The following is a 22,883-nucleotide window of genomic DNA, read 5'->3' on the forward strand; positions in this document are numbered from 1 at the left end:
TGTGTATGTTTGGTGTGAGTGTGACTCTGCATGTGAGAGTCTGCTGTGAGTGTGTCTCTGCATATCTGAGAGTCTGAGACTAGAGTAGGAATGAGCGGTTCGGATTCTGTGGAATCCGAACCGCTCCGAACATCGGGGATCCGAGTCCACCCGAACGCTGTTTGGGTGTTCCCCGCCTGACTCGGATCCTCGCGAGGATCCGAACGTCATCCTCCTGACGTCAGATTCTCGTGAGAGGATCCAACGTCAGGGCTCCACAAGTGTAGGGCAGACCGCAGTGAGAGCGGTCTGCCTTACACACCAGCGGTGGCTGTGTGTTTGTTATAGCAGCCAATGAGAGTCAGACAGACTCTCATTGGCTGCTGCATCCACGGAGGAAGCCGGCTGAAGCTCACCCATGAGCTCTGCCTTCCGGCTCCCCCCGCTGCGGACGTCAGCGGTCGTGGCAAGAGCGGGGATTCAGGTACTTTTTTTTTCTTTGTGTGTGTATGTGTAAGGGGCTGCTACTGGGGGCACAGTATAGGGGGGCCGCTACGGGGGGCAATGCAGCATGGGAGGGACTACTAAGGGGGCAATGCAGCATAAAAGGGATTACTAAGGGGGAAATGCAGCATAAGGGGGACTACTAAGGGGGAAATGCAGCATAAGGGGGACTACTAAGGGGGCAATGCAGCATAAGGGGGACTACTAAGGGGGCAATGCAGCATAAAAGGGACTACTAAGGGGGAAATGCAGCATAAAGGGGACTGCTATGGGGGCAATGCAACATAGGGGGGACTACTACTGGGCCCCAATGCAGTATAAAGGGGACTACTACTGGGGGCAATGCAGCATAATGGGGACTACTACTGGGTGCAATGCAACATAGTGGAGACTACTACTGGGGACAATGGAGCATAATGGGGATTACTACTGGGGGCAATGCAGCATAGGGGGGACTACTACTGGGGACAATGCAGCATAAGGGGGACTACTGCTGGGAGCAATGCAGCATAATGGGGACTACTACTGGGGGCAATGCAACATAGGAGGGACTACTAGTGGGGGCAATGCAGCATAAAGGGGACTACTACTGGGGGCAATGCAGCATAGGGGGATTACTATCGGGGGCAATGCAGCATAAGGGGGACTACTACTGGGGGCAATGCAGCATAAGGGGGACTATTACTGGGGGCAATGCGGCATATGGGGGACTACTACTGGGGGCACTGCTTAGGGGGGACCACTACTGGGGGCACTATATGGGGCACTACTGTGAGGTGGTCTAAATTGACTGTAAATTACTAGAAATTTATGTTATTGAGGTTAATAATACTCTAGGAACAAAGAAAAGCCCAAATTATGTGATTTTAGCTTTTTTTGACAATTTTTGTAAAAAAATCCAAAGCCAGTCACGGCATGTTTGGCAAATCCAAATCCAAAGCCGGACAATGAATAAGAGCCAAATCCAAATCCAGCAAAAATGGCCCGGCACACATCCCTAGTTGAGAGTGTGATTCTGCATGTGCGAGAGTCTGTGGCGCAGTGTTAGCCCCAGGTCTGCTAGCTCCCTGTGCAAGAAATCTTGGAGGGCACCATAGCCAACTATGGGCCTGATTCAGAGCTGAACGCTCTGACCAGACCGCTCGCTCTGAATCAGTGCCCTCCTACCTGAAAATGGAGCGGCCTCCTGGCCGCTCGCATAGCTGTGGGTGACCACCCACAGCATATGCGAGTGGTCAAAAAGATGGTCGCGATGGTCTTTGACCATCGCGACCATCGGGCTTGCGACGAGACCCTGCGATAGGGTCTCACTGCCGCAAGCCCAGGAGTGATTTTGGCTCTATCAGAGCCAAAATCACTCCCACTGACATCACTAGTGATGTCAGTGGGGCCGGCTTCAGACGGTAGGCGTTCCCATGGGAACACCTCAGTCTGGCAGCCACGCCCCAGCACGCCCACCAAAGGGGGCGTGCTGTCAATCAACATCGACAGCACGCCCCCTTTGGTGCGAGACCCGGAACGACGGAGAGCCTGTCGCTATCCGAGTCTCGCGCATACGCAGTGGGGCAAAATCGACCCACTTGCAAGCGTCCTTTGCTCGCGAGCGGGTCTGAATGACCTCCTATATCCATAATTAATACTTTTATTATTTTTAAAAATAACACACTATGGCTCCCATAGGGAAAAAATAAAACACAATGGTCCCAAACAGGAAAAAAACACACATTAGTTGCTCCAGCCCCCTACAGAGCACTGACCTGTCAGTAGCACTGCAGTGGAGAATAGCTCCCAGTCCCCCTCGCCCTCAGTCACAGGTGGCACTGACACCAGAAGCAGCCTCAGTAACTAAGTCGCTGCATGCAGAGCACTGTGTGGGTGGAACGATGTGCGGTTGCATAGATCACTGCCCGGGCCACATCTGAACCACCTAGAAAAGCCTAGTGCTGCTCCGGACCTGAAGTTAGGACTGGTGGTGCTATTGGCAGCTGGCGATGCGGTTGCCACCAGTCTTGATCAGTCCGGGGCCCTGTCAGCGGCAGGGCTGCACCCCTTTCGGTGTGGTGCCCGCGTTTGGCCACTTATTAGGAATGGCCCTTGAGCTTACCCTGCTACTGTGAGTGTGACTCTCCATGTGTGAGAGCTGGCTATGAGTGCCTGATTCAGCTTTGGGAATAGAGGGCCTGATTCAGAGGCACTCGCAAAAAGCGAGTGCTCGCTCTGAATCAGGGCGGGCGCAGGTTTTTTTAATTGCGGCCCCTTGGCCCCTCGCATAGCTGTGGGTTACCACCCACAGCTATTGCGAGTGGCCATGATGATGGTCGCGATGGTCAAGACCATCGCGACCATCGGGCTTGCGACAAGACCCTTGTGTTAGGGTCTCGTGGCCGCAAGCCCCAGAGAGCTTCTGGCTCTAATAGAGCCGGAAGCTCTCTCACTGACATCACTGGTGATGTCAGTGGGGCCGCCCACAAACGGCAGGTGTTCACATGGGAACGCCTCCGTTTGTGAAGCCACCCCCCGCCACGCCTACAAAACGGGGCGAGCTGTTGATCAACATCGACAGCCGCCCCTTTTGTAGTGAGTCCCGGAGCGAGCACTTTTTGCGCTCGCTCCGTGGCTTGTGCACGCCGCGCGTGCACACTGGGCCACCATCGACCCGCTTGCGAGCGGGTCTGAATCAGGCCCAGAGTGAGAAAAAGCATGTAACTGTGAACCAGGACAAACCATGGTGCAATGCAAGGGGTGCAAATACATACATTTTATTTTCCATGTAGGGTAAATACTGGCTGCTTTTGCATGTAGCCCACAAATATTGCACAGCTTTATTTTTAACTGCCATTTATATGTCAGTTTGGACACACCTCTCCCAAATCTAAATCTCTCTGCACATTTTACATCTGCCCCACCTGCAATGCAGCATGGTTTCACCAAGATGATCACTCTATTCCCAAAGCTGAATCAGGCCCTGAGTGCTGTATCTAGAGACAGATTAAGGTGCGGAAGTAGGTTCAGCAGAAGAAGAAGGTTCCTCCACTGCGTGTTGCAATGAAATGGCTTTAAAGGCACCCTTTGGCATGATGTAGCCAGGCCCCTGTTTTTGCCCTTTGCTCCCCTTCACTTAAAAACCTGTCTGTACAATTGGGTATAACAGATTTGGTAACTAGAAACTCTACAGAAGATATTAGAGTATATGTGTATTTTAATTATACTCCCATAGTATAGTTTGCAAGATAATATTTATATGACTGATTTGGAATGAAAGCAGTAAAGAAGCACTTGGAGATGTTTTGTTCAAAAAAGTTGGCTATGTCCTCATGACAGGAGATTTGTTAATTATAAGCTTGTCTGACTTATAATTATTCAGCAGAATAAAGCAGAATTCGAAATTAAATGTTGCTATTACCACCCAATAATTGTGTAACCTTTCTTTTCAGTTTAGATTTCTATAAAATGTCAAAAGCAGAGATGACATGTAAAATACATGACCACACTTTCAGCAGCAATAATGATAGAAAGAATGAATGAATGGTGACTGATTTGTATTCCACTATATAACCTAAAATGGCTGATCCAATAGCAAATTAAAATACTTGTACGTGGGCCATTTTGACCTGTTTGTATAGGAACTGAGCCCAATACTGTAGTTATTCTTAGTTGCAGCTCTAAAGTTTATGTATGTGGTTTATTAATGAGATCAATTATATTATTCTGTTGTTCACAGATTCAGTAGTGGTGGTGGTTTGGGGGGATGCAGCATACACATATAAACTACAGTACAGCATATGTAACCAATTATGAAAAACACACATACAAATACTCTGGAGCATAAATACTGTAGGCGTTATAAAGTGAAGATAATAACATGTCTGCTATTACAGACTCAGAATGTTTTTTGCTAATGACTATATTTCTAAATTTAATTTTAGAGCCACATCAGTGAGTCTCCTGCAGAAATTGAAGAGGTGTTAAGATTATTTCCTGGATACAAAAACTATACTGAAGTGTACAATAAAAATAAGCTTCTGACAAGCAAAGTGAGTTTTGATATTTTTCATTTTTCAAGTATTTAATTATTGGTTATTAATGAGGGCCTGATTCAGAGATAGACGGAATTGCAGAGCTGCACATAAGTGGCTGCGCAATTCTGTCCATCTCAAATACAAATGCAGCAGAAGGTGTCTTTAGGAAACAGACACCTCCATGGTGCATCTGCATGATCCCAGCACTGCGAACGAGATTGCAGCCTTGGATCACCATTGGAACAATCGTGACAATCAGTCACGATTGTTGTCTTTTCGGGCAGGCCGGAGTCTGACCGGGTCCTGTCGGCTTGCAAGGCCAGGAAGTCTGCGTCCATGGATGCAGACCCCGGCCTCAGCACCCCCAGAAAATAGGGATGACATGCCCCCATTACTGGGAATGCAGGCCGTCCCTGACCCCGCACCCCCCCCAAACGCTTTTATCTGTCAATCAGGCAGAGGCATGCGCAGAGTAAAAATACGTTGGAGATGTGCTCTAACCATCGGGCTAGCGAATATCTCTGAATCAGGCCCTGAGCTATCTTATCTAACTTTCAATATCCAGACGTCAACCTCCCCCTGACTCTTAACATAGTTCTGGGTTTGTTGATTACCGGTGAGCCTGTCAAGATAATTTTATTTTATTCCTTAGCTTGATGTGAGATGCACAATAACACAGCACTATTTTATGAGCATCACCAAATAGTCCATGGTAAGATGGTCTCCTCAACACTAGTATTACAAGGGTTTTCCAGATAAAAACTAAATATATTTTCCATCCAACCCTCCCTCATTTATGAAACCCAAACCTTATTTATTATTTGCTTATTTACAGCTACTTATCTTATGCAGATAGAGTGATGTGCGGAGAGTGCCCACCTCTAATCTTGCACTCAGCCTACATAGTCACAGATGTGACAGATCTATAGGCCAGAGATATCACACAGTACTCCTAGGGCCAACACTACCACTAGGCAAACTTGACACCAGGCTAGAAGGTGCACCGAAAACACTGAATGAGAGTCAGAAGAACACTTATTTAGGGGTAAATATATTAAGATGGGAGTTCTATTAAGAAGTGATGTTCCCCATAGCAACCAATCAGATTCTACTTCTCATTTATCTAGCACCTTCTAGAAGATAATACTTGGAATCTGATTGGTTGCTAATGGCAACATCACTTCTTAATAGAACTCCCATCTTAGTAAATGTACCCCTTAGGGGTCTATTTACTAAGCAGTGTTAGGAGACAGAGTGAAAAGTGATAAGGTGCCAGCCAATCAGCTCCCAACTGTCATTTTTCAAATAGAGCCTGTGAGATGGCAGTTGGGAGCTGACCTATTAGGCCTCCATTTAGTAATGAGTTTTATCACCAAAACAAGTGATAAATTTCACTGTGTATGATAACAGTTGACAGTTGGGAGCTGATTGGCTCAAGTAACATTATCATACACAGTGACATTTATCTCTTGTTTTGGTGGTAAAACTCGTTAGTAAATGAGGACCAGTGTCTTATCTTAGTGGTGCCCAGATGCTGAGCACTGGGCATTAAAATGGAGGATCAGCAGGTGCCAGCTTCTTACCTGTGAAGCTTGCTATTGCTGCTCCTCTATGTTTGTAGCAAGGATGGTCATTAATGGATGATGTTTCACAACCATGAATGCTTTCAATTCAATGGCATAACGGTAATGGTTACCAATACTGCTTGCTTAATGCCAAAGGCTGTATATAGTAACTATGTTTGGTGATGTTATACATCACAAGTAGAAACTCTAAGTCCACAGAATAACTCCTTTGCACAAGCACAAACTATTTCTCCTGGTTGTGCATGCGCATAACTGTACCATTAATGGCTCAGACCATTAAATGATTTTCCAATGATGGTTACATGTACCAATGATGGCAGAAAAATGTAAACAATTCGATATTGGTCTTCCGATATCTATCCCTAGTTTGTATTTGGCTGAGATTGTGGTGCTGCTCTATGATGTCACAGCCCAGTGCCACACTCCCAAAAGTAAAAAATACATCTCTGCTCCTATTTCACAGTATTTAGATGGTGGGATAACGCAGAGGTTGGGTGCACCAGCCTTGAGAACTCCGGTCTGTCTCACATACTGTGCTACTGTATATTTGATGTTACATTAAGCTGAAACTTAGCTCCATCATACATATACAGTACTAGTGATTACAGGATTATGGACAGATTCAATTAGCTGCCAGCAGCCTGTGAATTTTTCCATGAGCAGAATCTGCCTTCCGCGACCCTTTCCACAGCTAATTGAATAGTGTTAAACAAGCAGTATAATCTGGCATCTGCCATGTGGTGCAATGATCACACCTCTTATCTCATGCATGCTGCACTCACCTAAAGGTTTATGCAAGTGGTAGAGCTAATGTAGCACAATGTGTCATTTTTATTTCAGTTTGTCGAGCACCAAATGCGTTTCTTGCCTTATAGAAAGTCGTTTAATCTGTATGTGTCGTTTAATCTGTATGTGTATCACCGCCTCACAGTTTCTTCTGCCCTGCATCCATAATTCTGGGAATGTTGATAATGAATCCTTATATTACGCAATAGATATCAGACTTGTAATGATAAGTTTCCTGATTGGCAACATGAGGATAATAAGGGGTCTATTTACTAAGCAGTGTTAGGAGAGTGATCAGCTCCCAACTGTCATTTTTCAAACACAGCCTGTGAGATGGCAGTTGGGAGCTGATTGGCTGGCACCTTATCACTATCTTATCACTTTTCACTCTGTCTCCTAACACTGCTTAGTAAATAGACCCCATAGTTTGAAAACCACACTGGGTAATACTCACATGCATGTACTGGTTCAATCATTGTTGGTAAATCTGCATTTTAGACAGTAATGGCGCATGGCTGCTACCTCACAGACGAAGAGCTACACGTGTTTAAAGAAAAAGGAGCTGCAATATCTCATTGTCCTAATTCAAATATTTCGTAAGTTAATATTATAATGAGAATAAATGCTTCAAATGCACGTGAATAATATATAGTAAATATGTTTTATTTTTCATTATTTACTTAGTTTTGATCATGTAATGGTTAACCTGATATTATTATAAGTGTATAATTATTTTATATTTTTGTATGTTACATTTATCTATACTAATATAGCAAAAATGTTGTGTCTGTATGTTTGTTCCAAGTTGACGCAAAAACTACTGAACCGATTTTCATGAAAACTGCATCATTTTGTAGTGGAAACTCCTAGAAATAACCAGCACTTTGTTTCATCTCACTCTGGGCTCTATTTATTAATATTATTTTTACTAAAATAAAGTGAAAAAGGGTGTTTTCACACCCTTTTCACATTATTTTAGTATCACCTATAGTTATTACAGGGCAATTGAAGTAGAATTCATAAAATTCTACTCCAACCCCTAAATATCACTTATTTTTAGTAATCAGATCGCATTTCACATAATTGTAACTGAGAAATGTGATCCGACCAAAGTTACTAAAAATAAATTGTAAAAAACTATCAGGGAAAGCCCTGTGATAATAACGCCACCTGGAGGTGGCATTATCCAGGGTCTCCCCTGGTTACCGGCCTCCTGCCCTGCTCTAACAGGGAGAGCAGAGCCGAGGAGTCGTTCCCAGTAATCAGCTATATGGTCTAAACAGACCGCAAGCTGATTACTGTAAAAAAAAAATAATTATTTACCTGACTCCAGGGACATCTGGCATCCGGTGATTACTCCCCTCCGGTCAGCTGGTCTCCCATAGTGCACTGCTGCCCGGTCATCAGGTGATCGGGTCCCAGTGCAGTATAGGAGATCACCTGACTGGAGGCATGGAGAACATCACCAGAGGCCCGGAGCATGCAGGTAAGTGTAATCAAGGGAGGGTGGTCACGGGGGTCCGCGATCATGAGGGGCGGAGCTTAGCGCCGGGGGGTAGCAGCGGCGGCCAGTCGGCGCATGCGCGGACACTTAGTCACTGTATTTTTTGCAAAAATACCGTGATAAGGCTCCGAAGGGGATTCTCAGGGACAGAGCTTTATCGCAAGCTCTGTCCCTGCAAGTGATTTGTAGTAAATCCCTGTGATATTGCCTGAATTCGCAATACGAATTCAGTCGATAATATCACACTACAATCTGCATTCAATATGCAGATTGTAGTAAATAGAGCCCTCTGTCCCATTAAAGCTCAGCAATAACAAAAAGAAAATGAGCTGACATCATCAATGCAAGAGACGGGTGTGGCACCATGCGCGTGGTCGGCAAGGGGTGGGGGGAGAGGTGCTTTGGTCCACGTTCACTTGAATATTATAGGCTACATAGAAAGCTGTGCACAGGGCACACAGTGACTTGGTGTGAGTGGTGGGTGAAGGCACTGCTGCCAGCAGTCTATATAGTGCTGCTAATCACATGGACCACTCCCACGACAGGGCCTTTATGCAAAGCAATACAACTAGAACACCTCAAATGAAAAAAAAATTGGCATAAAGGTGTCTATCCACTAGACGATTAAAATGAGCGATTGAACGATAACGATATCGTTCGATAATCATTTGATAATCGTTTGAAAATTGTTTTAAAAATTGGTCTTTTAGACATCTATCATCGTGATAATGTCAGGTTCCGCATGTTTGCAGATGATTGATTGTGCCTACACAGAACGACTGCTCGTTCAGTGTAGGCACATCAAAGACTGACAAACGACTGCACAATTACAATGTCGTTATCGTGCAGCCTTTTGCCTGTCTGTCAGGGGTCAGGGAACTTTTTTACCTTTTACCCCAAAATATATTTAGATATGCTGACGTTACCCCCTTGATTTGAAAGGAAGGAAATCCTATAGTAGTGCCCCTATAGAATGCCACTGCAGTAGTGCCCCCATATTTATGCCCCTGTAGCAGTGCCCCCATATAATGCCCTGGTAGTAGTGCCCCCATAGCTATGCCCCTGTAGCAGTGCCCCCATAGTTATGCCCCTGTAGTAGTGCCCTCATAGTTATGCCCCTGTAGCAGTGCCCCCATAGTTATGCCCCTGTAGTAGTGCCCTCATAGTTATGCCCCTGTAGCAGTGCCCCCAGTTATGCCCCTGTAGCAGTGCCCTCATAGTTATACCCCTGTAGCAGTGCCCCCATAGTTATGCCCCTGTAGCAGTGCCCTCATAGTTATGCCCCTGTAGCAGTGCCACCATAGTTATGCCCCTGTAGCAGTGCCCTCATAGTTATGCCCATGTAGTAGTGCCCTCATAGTTATGCCTCTGTAGCAGTGCCCCCATAGTTATGCCCCTGTAGCATTGCCCCCATAGCTATGCTCCTGTAGCAGTGCCCCCATAGTTATGCCCCTGTAGCAGTGCCCCCATAGTTATGCCCCTGTAGCAGTGCCCCCATAGTTATGCCCCTGTATCAGTGCCCCCATTTATGCCCCTGTAGCAGTGCCCTCATAGTTATGCCCCTGTAGCAGTGCCCCCATAGTTATGCCCCTGTAGTAGTGCCCTCATAGTTATGCCCCTGTAGCACTGCCCCCATAGTTATACCCCTGTAGCAGTGCCCCCATAGTTATGCCCTTGTAGCAGTGCCCCCATTTATGCCCCTGTAGCAGTGCCCTCAATTATGCCCCTGTAGCAGTGCCCCCATAGTTATGCCCCTGTAGCAGTGCCCCCATTTATGCCCCTGTAGCAGTGCCCTCATAGTTATGCCCCTGTAGCAGTGCCCCCATAGTTATGCCCCTGTAGCAGAGCCTTCATAGTTATGCCCCTGTATCAGTGCCCCCATAGTTATGCTCCTGTAGTGCCGCTTGTACAAAAAAAAACACTTACCTTAATCCTCGCTCCTGCATTGGCCGCCGTCCTGTCCGCCCGGCTGCTCCTCGGAACTATGGGAGAGACGTCATGACGTCTCTCCCATAGTGCACATGGGGAGAACCAGAAGGTGAAGTTCAGAAGAGAACTCCAGCCTCTGGCTAACGCAGCGCTGCAGGGAAGGAGCCGGGTGCTCACTGGTAATAACATCTCAGCAGGCGTCCGGCTTAGAGCCTCCCTGCGGCGCCAGGCTGGAGGTCACTGGCGCCGGATGCAGCGGCGCAACCAGTTTACGTGCACCTCCATCCCTGCATCCATTACCCCCAGGAATGTCAGTTTTACCCCATATGGGGTAATTTACCACTGTTCCCCGACCACTGTTCTAGTGGATAGGCACCTTAAGGGATTTCATTGTTGGCGAAGCCACGGGCAACAGCTAGTTTATTATGTATTTTTATCTTTTGACATAACCTAAAGCTCAACATGCTGCATTGATCCTGTTACTTAATGAAGGGCAACACGGGTGAGTTAAATTATGGGAAAATAAACATTGTGTGTTAAAGATTTTGAACTATAAAAAAGGATAGTCCTGGGAAAATCAAGACACATGACAGCTCTAGGCTAAAACAAACAGCTGCTAGACAAAGCAGAAGCACAGATTATTTCAGCACAGTTACTTACTGCATGTCTAAGCCAACAAATAACCCATGCAATTTTCTATTAGTTAACAATAGCACAGTACAGTGGTAGGAAATTGTGAGAAAAAGACTTCTATAAATAACTAGGTTCATATATCCATTCTGTTAAATACTTGCAGACTGTGCAGTGGTCACCTTGATGTCCAAAATGTATTAAAGCTCAACATTAAGCTGGGACTCGGGACTGGTAAGTTATGTATATTATGTGATGTAGTGGAGGGGAGAGGGGTGGGAAATACTGCAGAGTTAAAACTGCATAAAACTAATAGGTAGATTCTGAAAATGGTGTTGCCGAAAGCAACGGAGTAGATTGTAGCTATCATTTCTCTAATGCATCCTAGGAAATTATGGAAGCTTTAGTAAATCTACCCCTAACTGTAAAGTGTTATGGTATATATGAAGAACAGTACTTGTAGCTAAGCATTCGTGAAATGTGTAAAAAAAGATGAAATTTGGTGAAGGAAACCTTGATGAAATTTTTAAATATTGCTGTTTGTAACAGTATTTCCCTAATTTTTTTAGACATATATGTTTAACTTTGTATCTGTTGATCTATAACTGTATGTTACTTCTTCTGGATATCTGTACAATACTAGTTTTGTTGAATGGATTCATAGATGTTGCTGGAGGATATTCCATATCCTTACTTGACGCTATCCGGAAAGCTATAGAAACTTCAAAAATTCTCTCCATGGAAAAAAAAAAAAGCCAGAGCAACAAAGTAGACACCAAAGAGGCTGGGAAAACGGCACAAAATAAAGAAAGCACTCATACTAAAAATGCCACAGTGGAAATGGATCCCAACGCTAAAGTATTAGGTTATAAGGATGCATTTCGGCTTGCAACTCTTGGAGGAAGTGAAGGTCAGTACACCTGAGCAGACCTAGTTGCCAAAACATGAAATTTTAATAACTTTAAGATAACTGAAATTTTATGAATCTCCAACATGGTTTGCACAATTATCATCTAGTAGTGGTAATTTTCCTTTATAATTCTCCTTAGCCAGCTCTTAGTGGTGACCAGTAACCTGAAAAACAAACTGTGGATTTTACTACAAAACAACGGCTATCACAAAAAAAAATCAGTTTTTCTAAGCTCCCAAACATTTTGTACATGTATTTCAGAATGTTACCATTCTGGATTATTGGACCCGTTCTACGAGCCCCTTCCATGCCTCTTCCAGATTGACAGGCAGAAGCATTTAAGGGGCGATGATGGTGCGGTGACGGCCGGCGTTACCAAAAATGGGGGCATGTCCACCCCATTTTCCGGGAGTGGCAAGGCCAGGTGCTGCGTCAACGGACGAGTCATCTGAGGCATGCAACTTTGCAATTCCATCCTAAACTGAATCACCCACATAATGCTTTATGGTTTATCAATTTGGCTTTACATAGTGTCCTGCATTTTTGTAGTGCTTTCCTGACCTTCTAAAAAGCATGCAATCCATTTAACTGTCCATTTAGGTTGATCATCATAACTTACTTATTTAAAAAATGGACTTGGTCTACAGAACTGGTTTTATGCATACTTGTCAACTTTTGGATTAGCACTGCGGTGGGGGTGTCCTAGGCATGACAGAATGAATGCATCTTCGTAGCCCTGCCCTCACTACAATGGCGCGATTACTAACACTGTGAAGCAGGGGATGGGGCCACGATGACACGATTCAACACAAATTGTGTCATCTGTAGTGTTTCCTTTTGACTATGGCCTTCTATACCTGCGGCTTTGTGTCTGTGACCGTAGCCTCGTTCAGTGACACACACTCCCATAATACGCCCATTAAACAGACCATGTTTGTGGGCACTACCAGCCATCTCCCATCACTTTTCCACAACATTTATCATACTGTGCATCTCTATCGCAACAGCAGCCTTTGTATGTACACTCTGTGAAATAACAACATAACCTATGGTTCTGAGGGAAACACACATGTAAGCTATAAAGTAACAAAAACATTCTAGTCCAGATTTCACTCAAATCAATGGTCTTTAAAAATTGTCTAGACAGTCAGTCCAGGATCTCTCGTGTAAACGTAGCATCTCATACCGATCCCCAAGTCCTGTGTTCTTTCAGTGATATTCATATTTATTTCCATCAGTTTTAAATATTTTGGATTATTATCATAATGGCAACCAAGCTGTCCTGCAATACAATACTACATCTCAGTTGGTACACTTTTGTGAATGTACTCAGCTTATCCACACTATAAGTGTAGTATGAAAATGGAAAAATGGAATACATCCATCTACAAATAAGGCCCAGTATTAGTCAGGTGTCACTTTAATGATGGACTAGTATATACAGGGGGGGGGGGGGGGGCAGGTGCTAATTAGTCAGGCCTGGGCTTGCAGGAGGGGCCTGGCGGGGGGCCATGTCCTGCACCGCTCCCCCCCCCTCTTACACCACAGCAGCCAAGCACGCTGCTGTGTGCTGGACTACACTGGGAGACTGCTCACGGCTGCTAAGATGCAGCCACAGCAGTTTCCTATGCCTGTGGGGGGAGCGATCAAGCTGATTGCGTCCCCACTGGTTATGCGCTGGGCTGTGGGGGCTCACTGTGCCCCCATCGCCAGCATGAAGTGGTGCTGCAAAACTTTTCTTTTTGTACCTAAGGGGGCGTGGCCACGCCTCCCGCGATTAGGCCATGCCCCCTTTTACCCAGGTCCAGTGCGGCTCTTGGCGGGCCTGAGTTTATATTCTCATTTTGTGTTGGGTGAAAGTAATCAAATACTCTTTGTACTGAGTCTGAGAGCATATTATTTATTGTGGTTTGATTAATTTTGTATAGTACTGCAATACTGCATTGTGGCTTACAGGCATATCTATGTGATACTTGTATATAATGGATTGAACTACATTGTGCAAAACAGCAATAAAGTAGTTATCTCTTTGTTTTGAAATTGTGAGAGATAAAATGCTATTTATCTTCATATTTCTTCATAGCTTTGAGTATTGATCACATAACTGGAAACTTTGAAGTTAACAAGGAATTTGATGCATTGCTAATCAACCCTGAAGCCAAAGACAGTCCGTTTGAAGTATTTTCTCATATCTCTAAAGAGGTACCATTGAAATATTAGCTATTATTCTTTCATTTGTGAATTGGGCTTCAATTGTATTTTTAAACACAACCAAAATACTCTTGTTTTGAACTTTACTTAAGCCATACCATCTATCATTTGTTGATCTAATAGAGCAGGAAGTCCACTACTGATGTCATCACTAGCGATGTCAGTAGGGCCGCCTACAAATGCCAGGCGTTCCTTAGGGAACACCTGCGTTTGTGCAGCCACCCCCCCTCCCCTCCTACAAAACGGGGCTAACTGTCACTCGCCATCGACAGCCACCCCGTCTTGTAGCGAGACCCGTAGCGACTGAGCTGCCGTCGATGGATGGGTCTCGCGCACACCGGAGGCGGCGCGTGCACAGTGGGGGACTATTTACCTGCTTGCGAGCGCTGTGCGCTTGCAAGCGGGTCTGAATCAGGCCCATAGACCATCGAATCAACTTTTGCCATAGATATCAATAAGCTCTGGAAATTTACTAGGGATTCATATTTGTTTTAACGGCCGAAATATAGTGCAAATCGGCCCAAAAGACACAAAAAAGAACCCAAATAGAAATCTCAAATAGTACACCTTTTTCCAGTCGAGTTTCACATCTTAACTGACACAGATGCATCCACAGATCAGGGAGATTCGTGATACATGCATCTGTGTGTAAAAAAATAAGCACAGAAGCACGGACGGATCAGTGAGGATCACAGTGTTGCTGTGTTTAAAAAAATTAAAACCTGTGTAAAAATATAAAAAAAAAAACATGGCCTCCTCCCCAAAAGAACAACCTGCACCAGGCTTTGGACACCCAGTACTGGTTATGCTAAATACAGGGGTCACTTAACTTGATCCGGTCCTGGTTCTGGAAATACATAGGGTTCCCCTGTAAATTCCAGAACCAGCACCAAACTTTTTCTAGGGGGGGGGGGGGGGGTAATGCCACAGCCAGGGGAACAATTTCACCCCAGTCAAAGCACTACCCCTGACTGCTAGTTGGCCCAGCCTGGGGATCCATGGGGAGCTGGAGACCCCCCAATAAAGGGGTCCCCCTCTCCAGGGCACCCCTGGCCTAGGATGATAGCCTGGGGCTATCCCCGCCACCCCTGGCCGATGGGTGCCAGGTTGATTATGTTGTGTGGTGCAATTGATAGTAGTAAATATATTGTCTTTTGCTGTGGAACTACAAGTCCCAGCAAGCCTCCTCCATATGCTGGTATTTGGAGAACCACAAATACCAGCATGCAAGGCATTAGGGGCCCGCTGGTACCTGTAGTTCCACAGTAAAAGAAATATAACTGTGACTGTAAAAGTTTAATAATACATACATGTACACTCACACTCACTATCTCACTTACTCACCTATGTATCCCTGAAGTCCATCAGGTCCACTTGTCCAGTAGAAATCCATAGGGTACCTGTAACAAAAAAATCATACTCACCTCCTCCTATGCATGGATCACATCCTCGCCTGTTAATAGTCCTTCATCAACGGATCACAGTAATCGAGTGGGACAGTTAGTAATCAGAAGCTGCTTCAGGTACCTTGGGCCATGGTCATGTAGAGCTTTGAAAGTTAGTAAGCCAAACTTGAAATTAATTCACCATCTGACAGGCAGCCAGAGAAGGGAGTAGCGAATGGGTGTTATGTGGCTGGAACAGGGCTGGTTGGTTAACAGCCTGGCAGCTGCGTTTTATACCATCTGCAAGCGGTGCAATTCTTTTGCTGGGAGACTAAGGTAGAGGACGTTGCAGTAGTCTAGGTGTGATAATATAAATACATGTATGACTTTAGGCAGATCTTCTGAGGGAATAAAGTGCTTGATTCTGGCTATGTTCCTCAGATGAAAGAATGAGGATTTGATTGTGGCTGATACCTGATGTCAAGCCACTATCCAGGACAACACCAAAATTCTGCACATGTTCAGTGTTTTGTAATGCTGATCCACCAAGAGTAAGTCCTGTTGGTTGGCTATGCTATAGCCCTGTCCTGTGACCTATCATAAGCACCTCTGTTTTATCAGGGTTCAGTCGCAGCCAACTGGCACTCATCCACTCCTGAAGCTCAGCTAGGCAGCCATTTAGGGTTGTTATGGGGTCCTTTGTACCTGGAGCAAAGGAGAGGTACAGTTGTGTATCATATACATAGCAGTGGTAGACCAGGCCATAATGTCTGATTATTTATCCCAATGGTAGCATGTATACTGCAAAAAGCATGGGAGATAGTATAGAACCCTGTGGGATACCAAATGGAAGTGGCACAGGTGATGAAGAGTTTACTCCAGAAGTAAATCTCTGTGACCTGCCGGTTAGAAATTATTTAAACCAGCTAAGGACTGCGCCATCCAGTCCACATAAATTTTCCAGGCGCTCAATTAGAATCCCGTGGTCAAATGCTCCTAAGAGATAAAGAAGGATTAAGATTGAACAATCACCTCTGTCTCTTGCCATCAGAAGATCATTAAGCACACATACCAGGGCTGTTTCAGTGCTATGTCTTCTCCTGAATCCTGACTGGAATGGATCATAAATATCATGGGTAGACAGGTGGGTTTATGTATTATTAAACTTTTACAGTCACAGTTATATTTCTTTTACTGTGGAACTACAGGTACCAGCGGGCCCCTGATGCCTCAAATGCTGGTACTTGTGGTTCTCCATGTACCAGCATGCGGGGGAGGCTTGCTGGGACCTGTAGTTCCACAACAAAAGACAATATTTTTACTACTATCAATTGCACCACACTACATAATCAACCCGCCACCCATCGGCCAGGGGTGCTGGGGATAGCCCCAGGCTATCATCCTAGGGCAGGGGTGCCCTGGAGAGGGGGAACCCTTTTTGGGGGGTTGCCCAGCTCCCCATGGATCCCCGGCCTGGGCTGACTAGCAGTCAGGGGTAATGGATTGGCTGGGGGACCCGGTGAAAGGGTTCCCCTGGCTGTGGTAAACTCCCCGCCCTGCTACAAAAAGTACAGTGCTGGTTCTTAATTTACAAGGGAACCCCACGCATTTTTTACCCCTGTATTTCCAGAATCAGTACCGGATCAGAGCCCAGTTCTGGTTAGGCTAAATACAGGAGACCCCTACGTCTTTTGTCCCGTTTTTTGGCAACCATGGCTGGTTCTGAATAGCCTAGTGCTGGTTGTGCTTAATACAGGTGATCCCTATGTCATTTGACCCTTGTAATTAGCACAACCAGTACTGGGTCTCCAAAGCCCGCTGCTGGTTGTTATTTTGTGGTGAGGGCCACACCGTTTCTTTTTAAATTTTACACAGGTTTTAATTTTTTTAAACACAGAAGCACAGATGGATCTCACTGATCAGTCCATGCTTCTGTTATTTTTTTGCACACAGATGCATGTATTCCGGATCTCCCTGATCTGTGCATGCATCTGTTCGTTCCAGTTAGCCAAAACCGAATGCTAAATAGAAATTAATAATACGAATGATATAGAACGATTTTACCATTGAACAACACGAATGACAGCAACTCAGCAGCTTAGTAAATTCAGTAACCTGGTCGAAAAATTAAACACATGAATATGGACGATGTCATCCGAGATTGATCTCAGATGACATAGACTGGAAATTGGCAGCTTAGTAAATTTACCCCTAAGTGTAAGTTTCCAGTTGTCCAGAAACCCCCACTATAGTAGAATCACCACCTTCACCTCAAGTATGCAGATGCCATAAATTTACATCAACCGGTTCTCCTGTTGTCCAGCTTTCCCAGTCTTGTCATAGGCCTGCAAGAAGAAGGCATGAGCTATACAGCCTATTACTGTTGTACACAGTCTCTTACATCTACTCTGGTGGCCCCACCATCCAAAGGTTACACCCTTCCTTCACACCACACATTGCTTATTATAATAAAGAAAGCAGTGCATGAATATTTAGTTTAAAGAGCATGAATCACACCACAGGTATTTGACTTACATGTTTTCCCCAGCCCAAATATATATTGTCCCTAAATCTCTATCTCTTCTTTGTGTTTGTTTCTCCAATATTGTTCGTGTACTTCTCTCCCTATTATATTTGTGTTAAATATTTATTTTTAAGTTTAAGAAATAGATTACATTTAAAAATATATATATATAAAAAGTTATTGTACACACCCATGTAGAAATCTTTCATTGATCCCTGCTTTGTAAATACATGTTCAAAATGGGGAGAGTCATATACAAGTACATTCGTATCTTTGCTTTTTCTGAGCAAGATAATTGAATGTACTTATAGTATTGAATTGATGTATACATCATTTATTCAGCATTGTTTTTGTTTTATTATTAGGAAATGATACAGAGGTTCCTTTATCTAGGTATGTATTACATCACTTTTGTATTAGCAATATAATAATGCATGTATCAGTTTACGTACAAGTTAGAAGCAATGTACACAATAGGTATGGGTTTAGTTCAGTTTTTCTAAGACACAGAAATAGGAATAGAGTAATAAGTAAGGAAAGACAAGCAGTAATAACAGTAAAAAAATGTATTTTGTAATCTGCTATAAGGAATGTGGTAAATGTTATACAGAGCTGGACCTGGAGACACACAACCTTTGCTGCCCTTTACCATTCATCACACACTGGCCATGCCTCTTGTACATGGACCATACCATAGTCTAGCTGGTCCTATCACAGAGCTGAACATGTTTCTAATTGCCTACAGCTATTTATCTTTTCCAAAATGTTTGACATATATGCTATGCAAGGATAAAGCCAGTAGGCACTCATATCCAACAGTAATATAATATTACATTGATAAATATGATAATGAGGATATTATTCAACTTCTTACATTTCCTTATTAATCCTGATGATGGTGATGAACATATCCTACCGGCACCATACTTGTTATATAAGTGAGTGAGGCAAGCAGTAGGGATAATATTACTGCCACTTTTTACCACCTACTGGCCTCGATTTACATTTTGTTTTACTTCAAAAGACCACACTGTTTTATCTTCTCGCATACTACACTCTACTACATGTCCATAGGGCTCATTAAGTTACTCTGACCACAAAGTTAAAAGAGCTGGGTTTCTGTTTCCGAAAGTGAGTACACTGTACTAGAACTAAAGAGCCGCTTTGGCATACAGACCAAGTGCAGCCACATACTATAGAGCATGTGAACGAATGACTGTATTCTACCAGTAACTTAAAGTATACATAATAAAAAAAAAAAATATGAATCCCAACTCCTGGCACTAATGCTGAAAATATGTAACATGGGTTCAGGCCTATGTGGCAGCACCCTGAGTCCGTGCCTGTAAATTATAGGGTAAAACTAAGATAGCATGACACTCTATAGTAATTCACACACTACTAGCCATCAGGGCACACAAGAATTTCCCAATCAGATAGGAATAATGACACATTGGTATTCAACATACAGAGCAGTTTTTTATCTACCATAATGTTGTCTATTTCAATACAAAAAAATGCTGAATGTGGTATTAGCTATCTAGAAGCAATTGCTGATTTGGTTACTGACAGGCAGGGCCGTAACTATGGCAGTGCGACCTGTGCCACCGCACAGGGCACCGCAGGGCAGGGGGTGCTGTTTGGGCCCGTCAATTTTCTGTTTATTATCATTCTCACTTATAGCTTCCTCTTCTTTTATCCCCAGCATCTCCTGGCCTCCCCTATCTCTTCCCTGGACCTTCCCCATGAGGCTATGGCCCTTTTTCAGATGTGCGTCTTATGTCCCTATTTGGAAAATAGGGGAGGGGGGCGCCAATGCTCTTTCTGACACAGGGCACCAAAAAGTCTAGTTGTGGCTCTGCTGACAGGGCTAGTAATATCTGCTTTATTTGGTTTATTGGTTCATCGAGCTGGTTCTATACAGAGGGCTGATCCTTGGGAGATGGCAATAAAGAGGTCCTGATTTAAAAATGCTTTCAATGTTGGGTCACCCCCTCACATTAAAATTTGTCTACTACAGAAAGTTACTTTCACCAAACATTTTTAAATAACTGGGTTTTGCTGGCTTAGAAAGTGACAACTGGGACCAAAAAACAGCTTTGGCATACAAATTACACCAGTCAATATTGACGCTTACTCTATATATCATATTTGTGGTATGTACACATACATAGCCGGCACTTTTTCTGTTTGCTTCCTTCTGTATTGTGGATTGGAATGAGTAATCAGGAACGGCTCAGTAATTATGAGACTTTCTGGCTATGTTCATTTTCTTAATTAATAAATAATTATGCTAACAGATCATGCCAAAACTGGGGCATGTTGAATGTTGTATAACCTAATTTCCCAACTGAGTATATTGATTGTGTCCAACCATTCTCCATGATCTCATGGTAATTGCAGAAACTGGATGTCCAGATATAAAATTATATTATTATTGAATGTGACCAGTAATAAACCTTAATACTATACAGTATACACAATAGAGGTTGTAGGGACATATATATTAGAATAACCATGTGCAGATATAATTATATTAAATGTACATATAAACACCGGTAACTACCTGTATCAATGGAACTTTACAAGGCCATATTTGTAGTCTGTTAACATTTGAACTAACCTCAGATTTTTGTGACCACATTATTTTACCTAGTTTTTTTTTTAATTGATAATAAGATTTGCAATTATTATTTGTTTTCTACTAACTCATGTGTTTATTATAAAGAAAACTTTTGAAGTGTGAGCTTGTTTTCAGCATTATGATTGAATTATTTTTCCAAAAGTTTCAACATTCTTGTAAGGTAAAGAGCTGACAGTAGTGGTTTCCTATAACGTCCTGCTATAAAAAAGTGGAAGGGAAGATCGTTTGAAAGCTCCGATTACAGGCCTTATAAACCCGTTCAATATGATTCTTGCTGAAATCTCCAGCTCACAAATTAAATTGTCAGAAATAATTTTTATATTGACTTAATTTTCCACAAGACAACATAAAAGTTAATAGTAAATTGTTTGCAAATCATTGATGTATTAATTGGGGAACATTAATTACAATTTTATTTTAAACTATAATGTCCTTATGATATGAAGTGGGAATTATTTTATCAATTATATTTATTATTTTTATAGTTAACTATCCACATAAATTTTTGTTTGTTGCAGGTGATGACAGGAACATCAAAGCTGTTTATGTGGCAGGAAGATGTGTGGTTCCCTTCCCTAATAATGCTTAGAATCTCATTGATTACTATTTCACTTCAATGTATTATGTGAGATATATTTGAGGATGTTTGTGTTTATAAGAAAATAAGTAGTTCCACATCAAAGTATATTCAGATACGCAATTAAGGGTACATGTTGAAAAGGGAGTAGTTTGAAATCTAGACTTTTATTATATATTTTAACTGAAATTTACACTTTGTGCTTAAAATAATTAATTACAGTTCAAGTAAATTAATTGCAATGAGATAATAAAGACAAATCATTTATTTAAATTTTTCAAATATGAGAAAGAAGTATACACTAGATATTTTTATATGTCTATATAGTTCTCCAAAGTTGCAGCATATTGAGTATTTTGCGCAAGTTTGCTTATATATACACAGTAGATAAAAATGTAACCTCGAGCCATATATATTGTGAAAAGAATGGGTCTCTTTATTTTGGGTGGGAACGAAATCATGTCTCTGAGTCAGTTTATGAACTAAAATTCAGTTGATTCTTAAATAATGCACTACTTTTAAATCCATTCCTATTTTTGAAAGTATGTTATTGATCGTACATATGTACAATAATATGATATGTTTGTTTTGTACATAATAATAATAAAATTTGGTAGATTCTTTGTTTAGTTGTTTGTATTAATCAATCAGATTACAAAAAAGTAGCAATTTAACTACCCACTCTAAATTACATGATTATTTATGGTTTGGCTATTGACCAAAAGGTTAAAGACCTCAGGGTTAATTAAACACTTGCTCCAACTAGAAGTCTATTTAACTTACTACTGTATAAGGATGGTCTGTATAGCCAAACATAGGAATAAAAAACATTTGGATTATTTTTACAGTGTATCTTTTTCAATTCACATGTATTTTATATACTTTAATAGCGTTCGAAAAGATCCAAATTAAACAGGAATTTTACAATGCATTTCTATATATTTTAAAATGTTTCACATTATAAAATTTATTTAAGTGATCAAACCCAGAAAATAAAGTTAAATAAAATAAATTAATGATTTGATTGAAGATTATTTTGCATTGCTACTTAATAATACTGATACTCTGTGTGCCATGAGGCCATGCCCTCTACCTCATGAGGCTGCGTGCCTGTGGCGCACAAGTATATCCGACTTTGGGGTTGAATGTTGGGGGCTGCTTGTGTTTTAGCCTGTAAAAAAAACGGGTTAAAAGTTTTTAAAAAAAAATTACATAGGGCCCCCCCTAAAGCTTAACCAGCCCCGGACTTTCCAGCCGTCCTGGTTCTTAAAATTACAGGGAACAAAATGTGTAGGGTTCCAGAGTAATTTAAGAACCAGCACCAGGCAGCAGGGCCAGACCTGGTTTTAAATATAGGGAGAAAAAAAATTGCGTGAGGTTCCCCTTATATTTAAAACCAGCTCTGGACCCTTCATAGCGGGGGACTGATGTCACAGCCAGGGGTGCCCTTTCACTGAGACCCCAGCCGCAACATCAGCCCCGACCGCTAGTCAGCCCAGGCCAGGGAGTTGGAGATCACCCCCAATAAAGGGGTCCCCCTCTCCAGGGCACCCCTGTCCTAGGCTGATAGCCCAGGGCTATCCCCGCCACCCCTGGGTGGTGGGTTGATAGTGTAGGTGTAGTGTTAAAAATAGATTTAACAACATTGTCGTTAAGAACTGCAGGTCCCAGCAAGCCTCCCCAGCATGCTGGTAC

At 43.0% G+C, this 22,883-nt stretch overlaps 1 protein-coding gene across 1 annotated transcript in view; it reads left to right on the forward strand.

Moving 5' to 3' along the window:
• GDA (guanine deaminase) overlaps positions 1–21,345 on the forward strand; it is a 61,425-nt gene extending 40,080 nt beyond the window's left edge. The window contains exons 8-14 of the mRNA XM_088464043.1: positions 4,410–4,517; positions 7,373–7,470; positions 11,104–11,171; positions 11,602–11,847; positions 13,931–14,049; positions 18,333–18,360; positions 21,130–21,345. Coding sequence (XP_088320169.1) covers positions 4,410–4,517; positions 7,373–7,470; positions 11,104–11,171; positions 11,602–11,847; positions 13,931–14,049; positions 18,333–18,360; positions 21,130–21,200 — 738 coding nt within the window. The 3' untranslated portion in view covers positions 21,201–21,345. The remainder of the gene's footprint in view (positions 1–4,409; positions 4,518–7,372; positions 7,471–11,103; positions 11,172–11,601; positions 11,848–13,930; positions 14,050–18,332; positions 18,361–21,129) is intronic.
• The last annotated feature ends 1,538 nt before the right edge of the window (positions 21,346–22,883 follow it).

The sequence above is a fragment of the Taudactylus pleione genome, unplaced genomic scaffold (assembly GCF_031769625.1).
Source record: "Taudactylus pleione unplaced genomic scaffold, aTauple2 ptg001573l, whole genome shotgun sequence".
NCBI classification, from domain to species: Eukaryota; Metazoa; Chordata; class Amphibia; order Anura; family Myobatrachidae; genus Taudactylus; species Taudactylus pleione.